Raw genomic sequence first — 18,969 nt, 5'->3', positions numbered from 1 at the left:
TCGATCTTTCTGTTAGTTCTGGGAACTCCCAGGGCTGATAGAGGCATTTTCATCTACGTACACATCATCAGTGGTCGCGAGCGGATTGTAGAAGATGGAGCTTCCTGCGCTGCAACGAGAAAATGTGATTTATTTTCGCAGAAATAGACTGTACAGAATTCTTCACAGCAAATGCTTTTTGATACAATGTGCCATTACATTTTTGATTGTTTTGATAACGTTGGTGGGTGGAATCGTCTTTGGTATGGGTTTGATTTTTATGCCAGTAACCACAGTACCTCCCCTTGATCCTGCTACTTCTACTGTTTCTTCTATACACTCTTTTCACTCATTTCCTGAACATGAGCAAGCTCAACGCTCAGAATTCATTAATAACACTTTTGTACAGCTCTTGCACCAACACCAACTGGTAGTTAACACTACAGACTGCTGGGTGTGTGGCTTGATACCCCACACCATGGATAAAGGTATTCCCTATTTGGTTTTGCCTTTTAGCTACAATGGATCATTTCAGGCCCTTCAAACCATCTTTGCTTATGCCCTTGAAACCTATCCTCCACGTCCACCACGTTCCACTAAATATAACTCTGCCAACAAAGCTTTAGTCCAGGGAATTATTGACATGATCAAGGACGTCAATAATACTCCATCTTACCCTAGAGACGAATTGCGAGTATATTTAAGTTGGAATTCTTCAGAGTATCGCCTTAGTTTGGGAGAAAGCAAGCGCAAAAGCTCAACTCCAATCTGGGTCGTACCTCACCGAGGTCAGGTCTGTTTGCAAGGTAATGGGAGAAATCCGAGAGCTCAGCTAGGGAGGAGTGAGTGCGTAGAGACTTACGTGTTTCCGTCTAACTCTTCCCCTGCTTTTCTTACTGCTAAGGGTACCTACTTCATTTGTCGAGACAGAGCTTATACATGGTTGCCTGCCGACTTTTCAGGTTCATGTTATATTGCTTGATTGTTGCCTCCAACATACACTGCTTCATCCGATTATCACAAGACCAGAGTAGCAAGAGGTGTCTTCAGCAAGGAAGATACCGCTGGTCAGGAAGCTGGAGACTTCTTCAAAGGCTTCCTTCCGTTCTGGGGGCCTATGGCCAATAGTAGAAACATACGTCAGCTAACACGGGTAGTTGAATCTACTATCACCGAAACTGCTGGTGCCCTTAGCAATTTGACAGCTGAGCTTCAGGCGGATAGACTCATGACGTTGCAGAACCGTATGGTTCTAGACGTAATACTTGCAGATCGAGGTGGGGTATGCAGAATGATCCAATCGAGCTGCTGTGTCTTTATTCCTAATAATGCTCCAACAGTCTATGAGGCGATCTCGAAGCTACACAAGATTTCCGATTCTATTCATGTAGACAAGGGAAACTGGTCCTTCATGGAGTGGTTTTGGACTCTGATATCAGCGTGGGGATGGAAGGTTCTGATGGTCATTGGTGTCATCTTAGTATTCCTATTCTCATGCTGCCTGATTATCCAGTGTGGTCCTGCTCTGTGTAGTCTTTGTGCTGCAACCTGTTTTAGGAAACCACCTGCATTTGGAGAAAAGGCGCGAGAAAGGATGATGATACAACAGCATGTCACTGACCTAATGAGCATAGAATTAGACTCTGACATAGACTGAGTAATTGCCTATGTAAGGGCAAAAGGAGGGTCTGAGGTTCCGTGACGATTTGAACCCGTGTTTTCAATATTGTCGGAAATACATAATATTGGTATCAGCGAACCGCAAATGATTCATTTAGCATATCCTGGTGTTTTCGCTACGCTACGAGCAAGAGTACTCCTGTTACAAACACATTTCTGATCTACCCATGGCATCCATCTTAGATCATGGCAGCCATTTTGTGTTTCTTGCCCTCACATATGCAATAACCTCTGATCACTTCATTTCAATTAAGGACACGTAGGCTTAGCCGGCGATTCACCTCTTTAGTGACACGTACACCTTGGAACAGAACACGCTGTAGCTGCATGACTCGACAAAGGCTGCCTCCTCTGCCCGAGGCCAGCCCTACTGAACTGGTTCTCGGGTCCATTGTCCCGATCATGATTAGGCGGCCGAAGCCGGTAGCCTTGCCCATTTACAACCCACAAACATCCCTTATCCCACTTTCCTATCTTCCACACCTGGCTCCGTTCCTTTCTTTCTGAATCTTTATTAGGGGGAGGTAACGAAATTTACGATGAGGCGGTCCGGCTCTTGAATGCAATATTGACAAGGGATTGTGATGAACTAGTGGGAACCCCTCTTCGTAATGTTTGGCATCAGATATTATCGACGATTCCTGTGTAATGCCAAATATTTATTGTTTAGGACACAAAGGTTTGGGAATGTACTAATATGTAAAGAATTTGCCTGAAGCCCAATTTTTAGTATATAAGGAGCAACCCTCTTTGTACAAATCGAACAGGCTCCTAGAATCTGCCCGTGTGTAGTTTCTGTGACTTCTGTGTCCCTGCAGTAATAAACCTTTGGTCTTTGACGCCACCATCGAGAAGCCAGTGTTTCTGTTTATTTGTGCACCAAGGCAGGTGGAACTCCGGGGTCTTCGGGTGTTGTTCCCTGACACCTCTGGACGGAACCAAAAAGTCCAGAACTCCAAAGGAGGGGATTGCGTGACGCATCTGTTCTGGCGCATCCCTGCTGATTTGCAGAGATGCTCCAGAACTTGTAAATATGCCCCTATATCCTTTCTCATTGTAATTTTTATTACAGTTTGAAACAGCATTTTTAGACCAGTCTGCCTCTGAGCCAAAAGTAACGTGACATATAAGGACATATTTGGAGTAGTCCATGTGTATAGGATCTAAACATGGCGTCAGTCAGAGTAACTCAACTTAGCTTCAGGGATGTCAGACACTCACAATGAATCAATTCATTTATAACTAAGCAGTACCATTAGGATTGCAAGACAATAAATCTCTCTATCATAAGTAATTAGCATTGCCAGCCATGATGCCACAATCTAACTATAATCATATGGTTCTTGCCACCACGGCCACGCACACTCTGATGTGATTGAGTCACAGTCTAGATGCAGAGCAAAGAGCCTTGATGTTCATGCGCCAGTGGCCTTCAAAGCGCTGCGCAGTTATTCACTATAGTTGAAATACTCTAGTCCAGTGTGTCCCTTGCCAGCATTTTAAAAAGCCACTTTGCACACCAGGGTGAAAGAAGGTACTAGGGCACTTTACATGAGCACCAGTTACGTTTCAAAAGAACATAGATCTTTATTTTTAGGCACGGGGAGATTAAAGACTTGATTATGAGTTTGGCAGTGTTGGTGCAGGCTACCACGCCAGCATCCCACTCGTAATCTGGCTCCCTGCCTCATTCATACTGAAATACAGGTCGGATTGTCGTCCAGCAGCTGGCCCATGGCAATGCCTTTCTAATGCCCGCATGTGAGCTTTACAAAGGCAGTGCCATGATACCACCATAGTCCATTCCAGCACAACATGGACCGTGAAGTCTGGAACATGGGGTAAATACCAACAGGGGTGCACGCGATGTGGCACCAGTATGCATCCCATGGCTCAGAGGCATCAGGGGCCCCAGGGCCCTTAGTTTCCTTACTGCCACACATTCCATGGCGGGCTCACCGGTGAGGAAACTCATAATATGCTTGGTGGTGCCGCAGTGGCACCACCAGCATATTGTAGGCCTCAGACCACTGCAAGACCACCAGGGATCGTGGGTCCCTGGTGGTAGCAACGGTCTTATGGCGGTCTGACCGCCAAATGCGCAAAATGATGGTTGGACCACCGGTGGGGCAGTGGCCACGCTGGCACTGGGGGTTTGATGGTCCATCGGACCATCAAACCCATATTGACCCCCTAAGTGATTTGCCCAGGATCACAGGAGATTGAGCTGACGCCGAGACTCGGACCTGGTTCCCCAGCTCCAAAGTCGGCAACTCTGGCCGTTACCCATGCACCACATGTAGACTTGATGTGAACACTTAGGTTTTTTGCATTTTTAGGCTCTACTGCCAAGCACAAAAAAGGGAACTTTTCATGCCAGGGTGCAAGGATGAACAAATTAGATGCCTGCAGCTTCTTAGGAGCTCACTGGCTAGGGAATCTGGCACCAGAAAGTGGCTTGAGCCATCTCCTTTCAGCAAATGGATAAAACAAAAAACATAACATGGGCAAGCTGCTCATTCCCCTGTCTGACTCTAACCCCGACTATGGTGGTTCTGTACACTCAGAATCACCTGTGCGCCCACCAACAACGTTGCCAACCCACACTGTGAATATGGTATTGTTCTCCTTCAGTCTTTTTTAAGTGCCTTTTTTATAGCTTCCTCAATTTTCTACTTGTACATTTGTTTCTGAATAAGTGACACCGTCTAGAACCAGTAAGTGCTCTCTTTATTTCTGGCATGCGGGTTGTGACTGGTGAGAGCGACTGTATCAAGAACAGCTGCGACGGACTAATCCTTTTACAGTGTCAGGACTGAATCTCGTCTGCCCTCACAGTAGCGGACTCCACTCGCCATGATGGCCTGCACTAGCAGATGTTGAGGAATCAATAGTCAAAACCCTTTTAGCAGCCTTTAATACTTCTCAGCCACAGTTGTTTTATTGATTTTTAGAAACAGAAATGAAGTACAATTTTGGCAGTGATGCATTAAAGATTGTTGAAACGGAAGCACTAACAGCCACTTTGCTTAAATGTCCTTCTCCAATGCCTCATCCTACGGTCCAGTCTCACCACTAACCTGTGAAGTTAACATCCATGTATTCCTTTCCCCCCTGTAGTTTATTTATGTCTTCACTGCTGGCATCAATCTCAGTCCCTGACTAAGTGCCCAGGGACTGTGGCAGAAGCTCAGCACAGGCAATGTAAGTACATGCGGCAGAGGAGAGGCAGCTTTCTTTATGTGAAAGGAAGCTGTGAGACTCCTCCCTAAGCCCGCCTCTTTCAGGTTAAACAACAACAGAAGTGGAGGAGAAGTGTGGTTCACTGGTTAGAGGAGGCAGACCTGGAAGCAGAGGTCAGCCCGGGACCAGGGTTCAATTCCGGGCTCGGCGGGGTCTTGAGTCCTAAAATGTCCATGGACTCGACAATTCTCGCTCCGGTTCCTACTCGGTGCCTACTCAATTCACGGGTTTCCACTCTGCGACTCTGGGCAATAGCTTGCTTAATCTCCACAATGGCCCCTCGCAGCAGGATGCCTGGCTTTCACCTTGCGGATACCCTGCTTGGGTTATCTCACAGGGGAATACCAGGACGGGTTCCCTAAGCAAGCGCTTAGAGACCATTGGTGATTTGCGCTATATAAATTCCTGTACATTTACATTTACACCAACAGCAGTTGGGTGGTACAAGTCACTGCCACACCCACTCGAACATTCATCCCATCACGTGCCCTGCCCCAGGCTATTTTATTCAATGAGTTCAGCAAATCCCACCGCTATTCCGGGCAATGAATCAAAACACACACTAGTGTGTCGTCACTGCCCTGGCAAATGTCTCAAGGGCGAGGAAGGCCTCACCGGCCAATTCATGTGCACTACTACCCAGGGAGCCAGATTCCAGGCTACAACCCCTCCCACTACCCCAAAAACACAGACAAAGCTAACTTTGTCACCGAGCAGCAAGTGACATTTATTTTCACAGCTGCTAAGTGTTTCTAATCCTTTGTTGTTTCTTCCCCGAGGGTGTATGTAGGGGGTGACGCCCCTCACTCCCATTTCACCAGACGCCCCTGCAATTCATGGACTCTTGTGATTTTATAAATGAAAAAGGAAAATAAAAAGCGTTGAAATGGATTGGCATATAACTAGAAGGTGTACCTCCATTTGAGAAAGTTCGGTCATGAACTCTGCTGACCGGGAAGGCTGCTGTGCCAGCTGCCAAGGGTCTAAAAGACCCTTTAAGAACTTGCTGGTAAATATTTTTAATTGAACTTTCGAACCTATGCATCTAATCTTTCACGCATGTGAGTCGAACTTGCCCATTTAAAGTGCAGTGCATGATTTTCTTTATTACACTTCTAATCTGAGTTTTATATGCCATCGAGCCACAGATCAAGAATTTTCTACATTTCAGATAAAATACAATGGGGGAGATTTACAAGCCCCTTGCGCTGCTGTTACGCCGCTGTGGCGTCACTTTTGTGACGCAGTGGCGGCGCAAAAGATGCACCATGGTGCAGGGTATTTACAATGTGATGCATCTTCCAGATGCATCACGTTGTAAAGCCCTGCGCCAGAAGAGGCGTACCATCGCAGGGGGAGGCGTTCCGGCGCAGGAACACCTCCCAAAAGTGGCTGAGTGAAATCTACAAGATTTCACTCAGTCACTTTTGGGCCCATGCTGTGTGAAAACCCTGCGCCTGCTTGAAGCAGGCGTAAGGATTGACGCAGCATTGTGCACTTGGGAAACCCCTGATCATTGCTGGAGCTGCAGCGCGCTTGTGATGCAACTCCAGCAATGCGCCGCTTTTACGGCACAGATGCGTGATGAATCTGTGCCGTTTTTGCCCCATGGTGCGCCGCATTGCAAATGTGGCGCATCAAGGGTGGCGGAGCTGCGGCGCACAATTACTGGCGCATCCTTGCCGATATGCAGGGATGCGCCAGTAATTGTAAATCTGCCCCAATTTACATGCCAGAGCTCCCCCCCCTTCCACCCCAAAAAAAGCGTTTGCGGCCAAAGGCCCCCTACCTTTACAACCTGCGATTATCAATAGTCATCCTTAACAGCCGGAAAACACCACCAAGCCCGTAACACAGTATTTTTTTTAGAGACATCGATTTAGAAATGAAAATTGCACTAGTTGAAGAGAGGTTTTGTCTAATAGCCAGAGACTGTGGATTAAGTAATGCAGATTGGAAATAACCGACACACCCCTGTGTTGGAAAAACCAATGGATTCTGACGCATTCCCAGATTTACACAGTTTTGCAAACGGGAAAGGGTCAGACTCTAACGTCTCACCAGTGGAGGCGTTAAAGTGGCACAACTAGGAGGAATACCTTTATTTCCAGTCATGGTTTGTTCTTTCTAAGTGTGCTCCATAGAAGTAGGAAAACGCCTGCACAAAAATAATCATCGGTGCAACGCAGGCACCCTTGCACCATGGTGTAAGGGTGCCTGTGTTGGTGTTAGGCAGCCAATTGTGCGCCAGCACAGAGTAAAGCACAGGGATCCATCATATGACTGTAAATACGACGCATCCCTGCACTTTCCCAATGACGCCGCTCTGCATAGCAAGATGGCTTGCAGTGTCGTGCAGCATAAGTTTCTAGTAAATATGCCCCACTGTTTATTCACTCTGCATATTTCCATATTTTATTTTCACTCTTTAGGCTACCTTGTTGAAAAACATAAGTGATAAAGGGGTGGAAGGCTGCAGCAAAGGCATCATTGTTTAAATTCACAAGCAATGCTATGAATCCTCCAAAAATGAATGATACACTTTTTTTACAGAGAATTCTGCTAAAGATTATATCTATACATTCCGCTTTGGAGGGCTGGGCCGGTTGATAATAGCCCTGAGCCACTTCATTGCCTTCAATGGACCTCCCAATATTCCACTGTTCTAATTAAAGATAGAAACATTGCCTTGCCTCAAGGGCAAAACCTCAGTAAATAACCCTAAGTACCTACTCACCTATTCTGGCATCTCTGTGGTGGTAGGTTGAAAAAGATGGAACTTGCATTTACTGAATTAAGGTGGCCAGGGAAAGATTAACTGTCTACAAAGCCTATATAGGTTCCCACGCCTGCAAAGTATGGCCCAAATTAGAACATTTTGCATAGTAGTAGTCACATTGGCAGCTTGGAATGCACTTGGCGTTTTAGCAGGAATACTGCACATGCCGACTGGAAATAGGGATGCAGTTAAATGGGAATCAAATTTATATTGAATTCAATATTAAAATATTAGGCACATTTTGTCCAAATAAGCACAGTTACAACAAATATTCCAATACATATTGTCAGATTGTATGATATTTAAAAACAGCAAACAAGAAAATTCAATTAATGCAGTTTCAGAGAATAACTAATCAAAGTCTTTAGTGATGCAGCACGATCCATTTTCCTTACCTCGCAGTAAAAGATTTGTTTTCCTTGCCTCATACGAATTTGGACAAAGAATAAATGACTAAGAGGCGAGGGAGATTTAAAGAAGCCATCTGGTGAATGATGTCAGATTATGTCTCAGTACCCAGGATGAATCATTAAACAACAAAATGTTCTTGAGTGACTATTATTGGTGATTGTTAGAAATGCAGAACCGTAAGGTAAAGAGAAGAGGATTTTTTATTTACACTGGACGGTCCCTTTATGGGCTCTCACTGTGTTTGATCAAACACTGTCTTGGAATACAACCTAATTTCGTTAAGAGCAGTGGTCTCCTAATAGGAGGTCTGGTGCAATTTACCATTCCCTATTTGCTAATTACATTACATTGATTTAAAGCCAAAATTGACTACTGAAGGTCTGATTTAGAGTTTGGAGGACAGGTTACTCCATCACTTAACTGGTGGATATCTAATCTGCTGTATTGCAAGTGCCTTTGGCTATCATGCACTTTCAGTAAGGTGTACAGATATCTGCTATGCTTGCGACTAAGTACCCCGTTTGCCATACTCTAAATTTGGCCCTTCGCCTCCATATATTTATAATGATTTATAATCCTCTGTCATTGGATATGAGGTCTCTTGTAAGAAGAACTTGTCCAGTTCAATCAAACCTCTATCTGAAGTACCTCCAGCTCCTAATTCATCCTTTACGATCTAGGCGCACAAAGAAGCCACTAACTTTCACGTGTAGGCCTAGCAGCAAGCACTAACGCTCTATAGCGTATCAGTAAATAATATTTATCTTTGTTTTATATAAACCATACTTTCATCTTTAAAACTATAAGTTGAATTCCGGGATACTGCTATGTAGGAAAAATGCTAGAAACCATCCTTCACCATGTCAGCAATTTGTTCTACTATTAGATGTGCCCTTAAGCTCCTAGCCGTTTAGGCCCTTATTATGAGTTGACTAGACTTTTCAACAGAGATACTGGCCGGCTGCAATAAAATTCACCAGCTGATACCTCTTCTGAAACATCTGGTCATAATAAGTTTTTCCCCTGAAATTAATAGTAACTAGGATTGGGCATAACTCACAGAGTTTTACTCCGCAGAATGGAGGGGCGCTACCTAAAAAGTCAGCGAGATGCCCCGGAGTTCTGCGAGCGGTGGAGGTCAGTATGTTGTGCTGCTTATGCTGGTTTTTTGCACCAGAAGCTTGTCCCTCACTTTAAAAACAGTGTGAACGGCACCATGTGGTGCTTCAGAGGATGATGCTACTTTCTGCCACACAAGTAGATTTTCTACCCGAGTGGTAGTTTTCTCAACATGTACAGCAGCTTTCGTGGTAGCGACCTGCAGCTACTGCTTGTGTTGAAAAATCTCACCGGGAGGAAGTCTAGCGTTCGATTTTGTTGCTCTGCAACTGCACACCAGAAAATACTCCGCCACGAGGCAGTTGGCGGAACACCTCAGAAACTGGGCATAACTCCTCTGGAGGAGCAGAGTTTACCACCCACCCCTACTAATAATTGCTTGCCCCCAGATTTACCAGGTCTATTACATACTGTTTTTCACCATTTGGCAAAAAAACACATAACTTTCCCCCCTAATCTTTTAGTAGGTGGTGGGAAGGTGGAGTGGTAACCCTGGGGCTCAAGACACCACATGTCTATCCAAGGGGAGCTTTGCATGCTTTCCCCAGACTGCTGAAGTGGGCGGTGGGGGCAGGAAAATGCTGCTTCCCAAAGTCCCTTCTCTGCAGAAATTCTACCAGGCTTAAGGTCTCCAGGCACACAATGATCGGATCCCGAGTATTGAGTCCCAATAATTCCAGGCCCAACATATATGCCATGTAACACTTCGGGTAAAATACTGTAACTCTCAATGATAACCTTAACACCTTGCGTGTGCTACGATTTACCGCCGGGTGCTGAGCCCTAACGGAAACGGGCGTGGTCATGAAGGAACGGTTCCGTCATGAGCAGAGCTCAACCGATGCACATGACGGAACCGTTCCGTCATGAGCATGGAAAGGGTTAAAGTAGACTGGGATGGAGGCTCAGATATGGTAAAGAAAGTTACAGCCAGTCTATGAACACTAACAGTCATCATTCAAAGAGTTACCCAGACAAAGATATGGAGAATGATTTCAACTGCAGAATCGTCCACGCTTTACTGGCATAATTGTGTTTGTTATATTTCTTCAATGGATTTTAATAACAAAGAAAGTAAGCAATGGTCCCATTGTAGTTACAATCAGAGTTGCATATATAAACCATACTGTTGCATGACACCAAGCCATCGAATATAGGTAAACCAAGAAAACAGGCAGTACATGTATGAGTCTTCATCATACTCAGTATGACAATCTTGGTAATTGCACAGTTATGGCAACATGTCTTGCCATCCACTTTTTCCTAATATAACACTTTAACGTAACGCAAAACACAAAAAACTTACTTCTGGGTGGAGGGGATGAAGAGAAAAAGAGAAAAACAAGATATAAAGAATGTAAGATGAATTTGGGGAAAGGGGAAATCAATGCAAGGTGACAGTTGGGCACAGCACAATGAAGAAGCACATAGGTTCATTGCCACGTCACCAGTATGGCACAGTAAAAGGTCTGTTCCTAAAGGGAAGCCAACCATGCCTCCATTACTTGACTACAACAGAGGGTCACCAAGGCACATAAGTCACCTGTCTCATACCAATGCTACGTTAGTCGTCCTTGCCATTCTTGCCATAGTCCAGATCTTCTATGTCCAAGGGAGCTTAACATGGACTCTGCTATTCTAGTGCACCCCTTGCTGGGTCACTATTTGAAGTGTGGCACACAGCAGTACACTATGCGTGAGGTGTCAGCAGCACCCTCCCCCATGCAGCAGGGTTTTCAAGAACATAGGTGTAGGGGAAAAAAGAATGGGGGGTGGGGATATGGCCAGTTCAAAGAGACATATAAACAGTCCGCATGTCTTATCAATCATGTGTAACTGGTCTTGTAGCTTGAATATGCACATTTTTTATGTGGCTCATCTAAACTGTTCAGTTGTCCATTCAGAACATGCAGGTATGGTTGGGGCACCAGTGTCTGAGAATGCATATTTTTGCCACCATAAGTGCAGTGATATCAAAGTTAGATGTTGAAAACAAGATAAAAACATATATTTCAAAAACAACAAAAAAGCTGACATTCACCAGTTAATGTTTACAGAGCTAAGTATAACTTTTGCCCCCATCATGGACTACTTATGATCTCACATATTACATTACTCATGACATGTTAAGGACATCATGATTTCTTCATAATCAGGGCGTTGGAAAGTCTGCTGCCATAGGTTGTTGTTGCTGATGGTGTTTGGCCAGTGGATTTGGAAGATTTTCCTCAGATAGGTGTTGATGAAGATCTGGACTTTGTTGGCGGTGCTCTCTGTTGTCCTCCAAGTTTCTGCTTCATATAGAAGCACCAATTTTACATTGGCTCCACTGTAGTGCCAGACACACTCCTATGTATTGGGACCACATGATGACCTTTGACCACCATTATTTTAATTGACTTTTGGTGTTTTACTTTATCCTAGCTTGAATGTACGACATCTTGTTTCCTGCATGTGCCTTTTTTTCTTGAACATTTTTTTGTGTGTCTTTATAGTTTTAGAGTGTGAGAGCTTTCACAGAGTAGAACAGCCTTGCCAGGAACAGACCGTGTGGGAAATGTATTTGAAAGCATGAGAGAGAGAGAGAGAGAGAGAGAGAGAGAGAGAGAGAGGTGTGGAATGTACTTCTTGGTCGCGAAGTGCAGTTTTATAAGCAGTGGTGCTCAAATGTGCATTGTGTTTAAGGCTCCCGGTTTTCTGTTTTTACGGATTTTTACAGTTAAATACAGACAGAAAACAATTTATTTTCTGTCTGCATTTATTTTTAAAATCGAATAAATACAGAAAATTGGGCTTTGTTTAAATGACTCTGTGCTGTCTTTCATGAATTATAGACCAACAGCTGAGCAGATGGACAGCATGGCAAATTTAAAAAACAGGATGCAATTTCATTAAATAATGCCATGTCTCTACATTCAATGGGGGTATAATGCTGATATTTACCAGTGGATGTTTTGTTATATAATATTTGGCAGCTTAAATAGCTAAAACAGACAGATATCAAAGTATGAGTGCGAGTCTATCAGTTGAATAAATATGGAAATGCACAGTTTTACAACTTCATTTGTCTCAAAACACAACATAAATATGGGGAAATACAGATAAAGTAGGCAAAAAATAAATATGGATAAATACAGACGCAAATGCTAAAAAAATAAATACCATAAAACCGGGAGTCCTAATTATGTTGTACATTGGGAGATTGCCAGGCAGGTCCCTGCCCACGCCGCACAGCTCCACCTGACTGTGCCAGTGTCTGAGTCCCAGCTGCTGCTGTAATTCGAGGCCTGCCTCCACCCGCAGGCTACCACCTGCGCCTCATCCCTAGTGGCCAGTGGTAGGCCTTTGATTTGTTTAACCTGGTTACTGTGTTTTCTTTCCTCGGTAACTGGATTTGTGCTTCCTTGCCTTCCATAACTGTATTTTGTGCTATTGTGCCTGTTTTGATTTTGTGCTTCCTTGCCTTCTATAACTGCTTTCTGTGCTATTGTGCCCGTTTTGCCCTCTGTTCCTCGCCGGTCCCACTTCCCGCCGCTGCGTCCCCTGCGTCCCCTGCGGCCCCCGCTCCCTGCCTTCTGTAAACTGTACTTTGTGCTTCTTGCCTTCTGTAACCGCTTTCTGTGCTTTTGTGCCCGTTTGGCCCTCTGTTCCTCACCGGTCCCACTCCCCGCCACTGCATCCCCTGTGGCCCACTCCCCGGCCCCCGCTCCCTACCTTCTGTAAATTCTACTTGTGCCTCTTGACATCGGTAACTGCTTTCAGTGCTATAGTGCCCGTTTGGCCCTCTGTTCCTCGCTGGTCCCACTTCCCGCCACTGCGTGCCCTGCGGCCCCAAACCAAGCTCGCCCATTTGCCTATCCCCCCTCCCAGCCCCTCCTCCCTCCCACCTCCTCTTCTTATGGCGCCCGCTCGCACGCCAAAGGCGCGACCGAGGCAAGCCTGTCTGGGCCCGTCCGCGCCTCGACCGCGAGCAGTGCCAGAACCCTTGGCCCCCACGAACGTCATGATGCCCAGCTCTGCTACGATGCCAGCACCCTCCACGCACTTGACCCCGGACGAGAACACACCTGCTACCGGGCCACCCCGAAGCGCACTCAAGGAAAGTTCACCTGCCGGAACTGCAGCTTCACCAGCATCCACCCCACCAAACCACTGCACAGAAAAGAACCCAACTACCTCAGATGCATCCTCCTCAACACCCGCTCCACCTGCAAACACGCCATCAAACTCTGGGACCTACTCGACTCAACGTCCCCAGACGTCGCCTTCCTGACGGAGACCTGGCTGAACCCCGCCTCAGCACCCGACATTGCCATAGCCCTCCTGGATGGTTACAAGATCACCCGCAGACACCGCACCAATGGAGTTAGAGGAGGAATCACCATCGTCCACAAGTCCACCCTCAAGGTCTCTACCAACTCCGACGACACCCTCAACACATACGAACACCTGCACTCCCAGATCCACACCGACCCCAACACCACCCTCAGAGGATCCCTCGTCTACAGATCCCCCGGTTCCCGACCAAGGTTCAGCGACTCCATCGCCGACTTCATCAGCACACATGCCTGCGCATCCATGGCCTGACCATCACTGCATCTACTTCAACTTCAGGAAACCCACCACGCACCACCGCACCCAACAGATGCCCCGCTGCTGCTGGAGCAAAGCCAACAAAGACCAGCTAACCACCACCCTCGCCCAGAGCACACCCTCCCACCCCACCGAAGTCGACACCGTCGCCCGCAACCTCAGACAGTGGATCCACGACTGCGCCAACACCCTCGCCCCGCTCAAGAAACCCTCCAGTAGTCACACCAGCAAGAAAGCCAGCTGCTTCCCCGAAGACCTCCAGGCCTCCAAGCGAATATGCCGAAAATTGGAGAAGAACTAGCTCCGCGAACGAACATCGGACAGCTACGCAGCCCACAAGAACGTCACCCGCAAACATCACCTCATCAGATCCGCTAAAAGGACCTCATTCAAAGACCGCCTAGACAACAACGCACACAACAGCAAAGAGCTCTTCAACATCGTGAAGGAACCCTCCAACCCCAGCTCCAACACCAACGACATCCCTCCTTTGCAAGACCTGTGCGACTCGCTGTCCAACTTCTTCCACCCCAGCTCCACCGCAAGATCGCAGACATCCACGACAGCTTCAATGTCACGACCACCCTGACAACCACTGAGACCTCTGCCCCCACGACCACCACCCGCACCAACCGCCAGCTCTCCTGGACCAACATCAACGACGACGAAACCAGCAAGATCATGAACACCATCCACTCCGGATCACCCTCAGACCCATGCCCACACCACATCTTCAACAAAGCCAGCACAGCCATTGCACCTCATCTCTGGAAAGTAATCAACATCTCATTCGAGACAGCAACCTTCACGGAAATCTGGAAGCATGCCGAGATCAACGCCTTACTCAAGAAACCCAAGGCGGGCCCCAGGGACCTCAAGAACCCTGCTCCCGTTCCCGGCAAATGTCATCGAGAAAACTGTCAAAATAGCAACTGACCTGCTACCTCGAGGAGAACAGCATCCTGGACCTGTCCCAATCCGGGTTCCGCAGCAACCACAGCACCAAAACCGCCCTCAATGCCACCGCCGATGACATCAGGACCCTGCTAGACAACGTAGATACAGCGGCCATCATCCTCCTGGACCTGTCAGCCGCCTTCGACGCGGTCTGCCACTGCACACTACGCACATGCCTCCACAACGCCAGGATCCAAGAGGAGGCCCTAGACTGGACCACATCCTTCCTCTCCGGCAGAGCACAGAGCGTCCGCCTCCCCCCTTCCGCTCCGATGCCACTGAGATCATCTGCGGCGTACCCCAGGACTCATCCCTCAGCCCAACGCTGTTCAACATCTACATGGCACCCCTCGCCCACGTCGCCCGATAGCATGACCTCAACATCATCTCCTACGCCGATGACACCCAGCTGATCCTCTCCCTCACCAAAGACCCCCACACCGCCAAAACCAACCTCCACGAAGGAATGAAGGCCATCGCTGAATGGATGAGGAATAGCCAACTGAAGCTGAACTCGGACAAGACGGAGGTCCTCATCCTCGGATCCACTCCCTGGGCCTGGGACGACTCCTGGTGGCTGACCGCACTGGGAACAGCCCCAACACCCACCAACCACGCATGGAACCTAGGGGTCATCCTCGACTCCACCCTCTCCATGACTAAGCAGATCAACGCCGTCTCGTCCTCCTGCTTCAACACCCTACGTATGCCTTGCAGGGTCTACAAGTGGATCCCCATCGATACGAGAAGAACGGTCACCCAGGCCCTCGCCAGTAGCAGGTTGGACTACGGAAACGCACTCTACGCAGAAGCTTCGACCAAACTCCTGAGACGGCTGCAATGCATCCAGAACGCCTCTGCACGTTTGATCCTCGACATCCCCCGCCGCAGCCACATCATATCCCACCTGAGAGACCTGCACTTGCTCCCCGTCAACAAGAGGATAACCTTCAAGCTCCTCACCCACGCACACAAAGCAATCCACAACACTGAGCCCGCATACCTCAACAAGCGATTCAGCTTCTACACCCCCCACCCGCCAGCTCTGCTCCACTGGCCTCGCCCTCACCCCGCATCCAAAGAGTGACTTCGGGAGGCAGTTCTTTCTCCCACCTCACAGCCAAGACCTGGAACACCCTCCCCACTCACCTACGGCAGACCCAAGACCTACTGATCTTCAGAAGACTCCTCAAGACCTGGATCTTCGAGCAGTAGCAGCACCCCCCTCCCCCAGCGCCTTGAGACCCTCACGGGTGAGTAGTGCGCTTTACAAATGATTGATTGATTGATTGTACTGTGTGATGCTATAGGCAGTACTGCACAAATGTGCATTGTGTTGTACATTGGGAAGTATTATGAAGTTCTTACTATTGGCTTTGACATGCCCTCATGCCATCTTGAATTCTTACTCTGTCTAGCTTGAGCTTTCACACACAAAGGCAGGCCCCAGATTACTGAAGTTGTTTGGGTTATTCACATTCAAGGTAGTTTTTTGTTTTTGGGGATTGTTTTCTGTATTGCTCTAGACTTTTGTAAGCTTCATTTAGATAAGGGATTGAAACATGTGAGAGAGCAGAAGGAACATGAGTACTCTTTTGCCTTTGGAATGCTTGCCTGGAGAGTGGCCAACTTCAGTGAGTTTCCTTGGTGCAGAGGAGGGCCTCTCTGAAACTTATAGTGTGCTTTGAGATTATAAAGCTGGGGTTTGTTGACTTGGAAACCGGTATTTGTTTGGAAATCTAAATGGGGACAGACGTGTCTACTTCAGTACAGCAGTTCCCGGGTCTCTTGACCCTGGCTGTAAGTCCCCCAGTCTGGAGTGGGCCAATATGAAGTTTGCAGCTGGTGATGTGTTTTATTTTTCATCATTGACTTTGTGATGTGTGTGTCTGTGTGCACATTCAAGTCTTCAGTCGTTGTAATCATCTGGTGTATTTATTGTATATATCTTTCTGATTTTTTGCAGTGGATGTCCATCATGTTATTATCTGCTTGTAATTCATTTCATGTCTTTTATTCCACGCATTTAACAGTTGCATTTGCCGACTTATACATGTGATAATATTGCTTGCACATATATACATATATATCTCTATATACATTTGAATGTTGTTCATTTGACATCTGGGAAAGCCTTTTTGTGAGAGAGTGTTCCACGAATAAAACCCCATGCCTTATTCTGACACCAGTCTTTGATGTGTTTCATTTTATGAAAGTGAAATCCCTTTCCTGGTGGTGTTTTTTATTGCTTCGCCGTGTTTGTCCCTCCGTGTAGGAGGGGGTATTTTCTATTATTTGGGAGGGCGAAGCAATACACCCCACTCTATCATGAATGCCAAAATCCCCCAGTGTGACTGACACGCCACTGTGCATGGCCTTCAGCAGCACACAATGGCAGGGCAGGCCAACCCCCAGCGGACTCCCATCCACCTGCAGGCATTCAAAGCACATCTTGTTTCTTTTTTTTATTTGAGGTATGGGATATTCCAGGGATATTCTCCAGTTAAGCTGGTCATCGCCACGTTGAAGCACTGCTGGTACTGTGGGGGTGAAGCTTCAGCTGCAAGTTTAATGAATTCACTTTAAGTGCTGCAAGTGAATACAACCAGGTTCTCTGCTATGAGCCTGTGGAACTGATTATGATGTTTTCTGAGCTGTGCCGAACCACATGTGATTTATGTGCTTCCTTTTGGCATCCTTTTCCCTTACATTAACTCAAAATATCTCCAAATTAGAAACTTTGAAACACAACTTAGAAATTGCCTCCTTCCGAGCTCTGCTGTAAGCAAAACATGCACTAACAAGGAGATATTTCGAGTTAATATATGCTCTCTTAACACCCAAAAAGAAACACACAGACAACTAGTGTACCAGTGCAGCCCAGAAATACTGAAACATCATAAGGTAGAAATTCATGTCAAAAGACTCCTACATACAGATGACTCAGTAGGTTGCACATTTGAGTTAAAACACCTTTTAGTAAAAAATAATTAGAGGCCTGGTATCTTTCACTCAGATGGATTTTTTTATGTTTCTCTTCTCCCGCCAAAAAAGATATATAGTTCATGAATTTCATGACGTAATTTTCATTTTAGTTCATAATTGCTGTCCTACAGACTGTATGTTCTAAAATCAGTAATCCGATTAACTGCATCGGTGCAGCGGCTTTTCCCGCTGTGTGCAGCTTTTTTCAAATTACCGCGTTACATGACGAGCTCAGCTCGTCATCAGCATACGAGCGCCGTAGCTGATGACGAGCTGAGCTCGTCATCAGCATCAAAGGGGTTAAAGTGTACAATTTCAACAGCATTTCTTAGCAACATATTATAACGTTTTGTGAAATCAATATCACTTGAGCATTTCACGTTAAAACTAGTGTTGCTAAAATGTGTAAAGTCTTACCATTGCATCAGTGTACTCATCCAACTTTTCATCAGAAATCTTCTTTTTGTGCTGAAGGAAAAGGTCTTGCAGAAAGCTCTGACAGGAAAGAAAAACAGTAGCTTTATTCCTATTATGATGAGCCTTGACACTTTTTCACATAATGCAGAGTGTTCTACCATTTTTGTTCTTGCTATAGTGGAAACAATATTGCCAACCTGTACACTTCTGTCGCTCCAGTTCTAACAAAATAGGATGTTTCCTTAGGCTTGAGCCAGGCACTCAATTAACCAACACATTTCACAAACTACCAGTGAGCTTGTTTAAAAAATGGACCTCTGCTTCTGAGTCCTTATAACTCTCTCCCAAAGACGTCACATGCTTTGTTTACCGTAAGAGGTGGCCATTGATGGACACAGGTGCTTTATAGCGCTTTTTTCTGTGACCCTGGGCCGTCTTCATGCTAGGGAAGGGACTAAGGTATGTGTAAAAGAACTAACACCACCATATCGTCAACTTTTTGACCTTACAGTGTCTTTTTTTTATCACTGTATGTACAAGTTGTCGCTAACTGCAGTTAGCAACACTGTTCTAGCATAAACGTGAATTTTTAAAATCGCCACTCCTGTTAGCGGGACTTAACAAAGATGAAATGCAAGGTGGGCGTTCCCGTGCAAAAACTGTCGCTATCCCCACTTTGCGATATTTACAATGAAATTCCCATACAGCAATAACCACCCAAAACTGCAGCTAAGTCCAGTTAGAGGCAGTTTTTTAAGACCAGAAAATAGCTGGTCTTAAAACTGGTGCAAAAACTTGGGGCCTCA

General features: G+C 46.3%; 1 protein-coding gene across 1 annotated transcript in view; it reads right to left on the bottom strand.

Annotated features, from left to right (window-relative positions):
* Positions 1-18,969, bottom strand: part of SCGN (secretagogin, EF-hand calcium binding protein) — a 378,060-nt gene that overhangs the window by 91,688 nt on the left and 267,403 nt on the right. Inside the window, exon 6 of the mRNA XM_086966880.1 lies at positions 18,164-18,241. Within this exon, the coding sequence (XP_086823006.1) occupies positions 18,164-18,241 (78 nt within the window). The remainder of the gene's footprint in view (positions 1-18,163; positions 18,242-18,969) is intronic.

The sequence above is a fragment of the Lissotriton vulgaris genome, chromosome 4_1 (assembly GCF_964263255.1).
Source record: "Lissotriton vulgaris chromosome 4_1, aLisVul1.2, whole genome shotgun sequence".
NCBI classification, from domain to species: domain Eukaryota; kingdom Metazoa; phylum Chordata; class Amphibia; order Caudata; family Salamandridae; genus Lissotriton; species Lissotriton vulgaris.
This window is presented reverse-complemented; position numbering and strand designations above follow the sequence as displayed.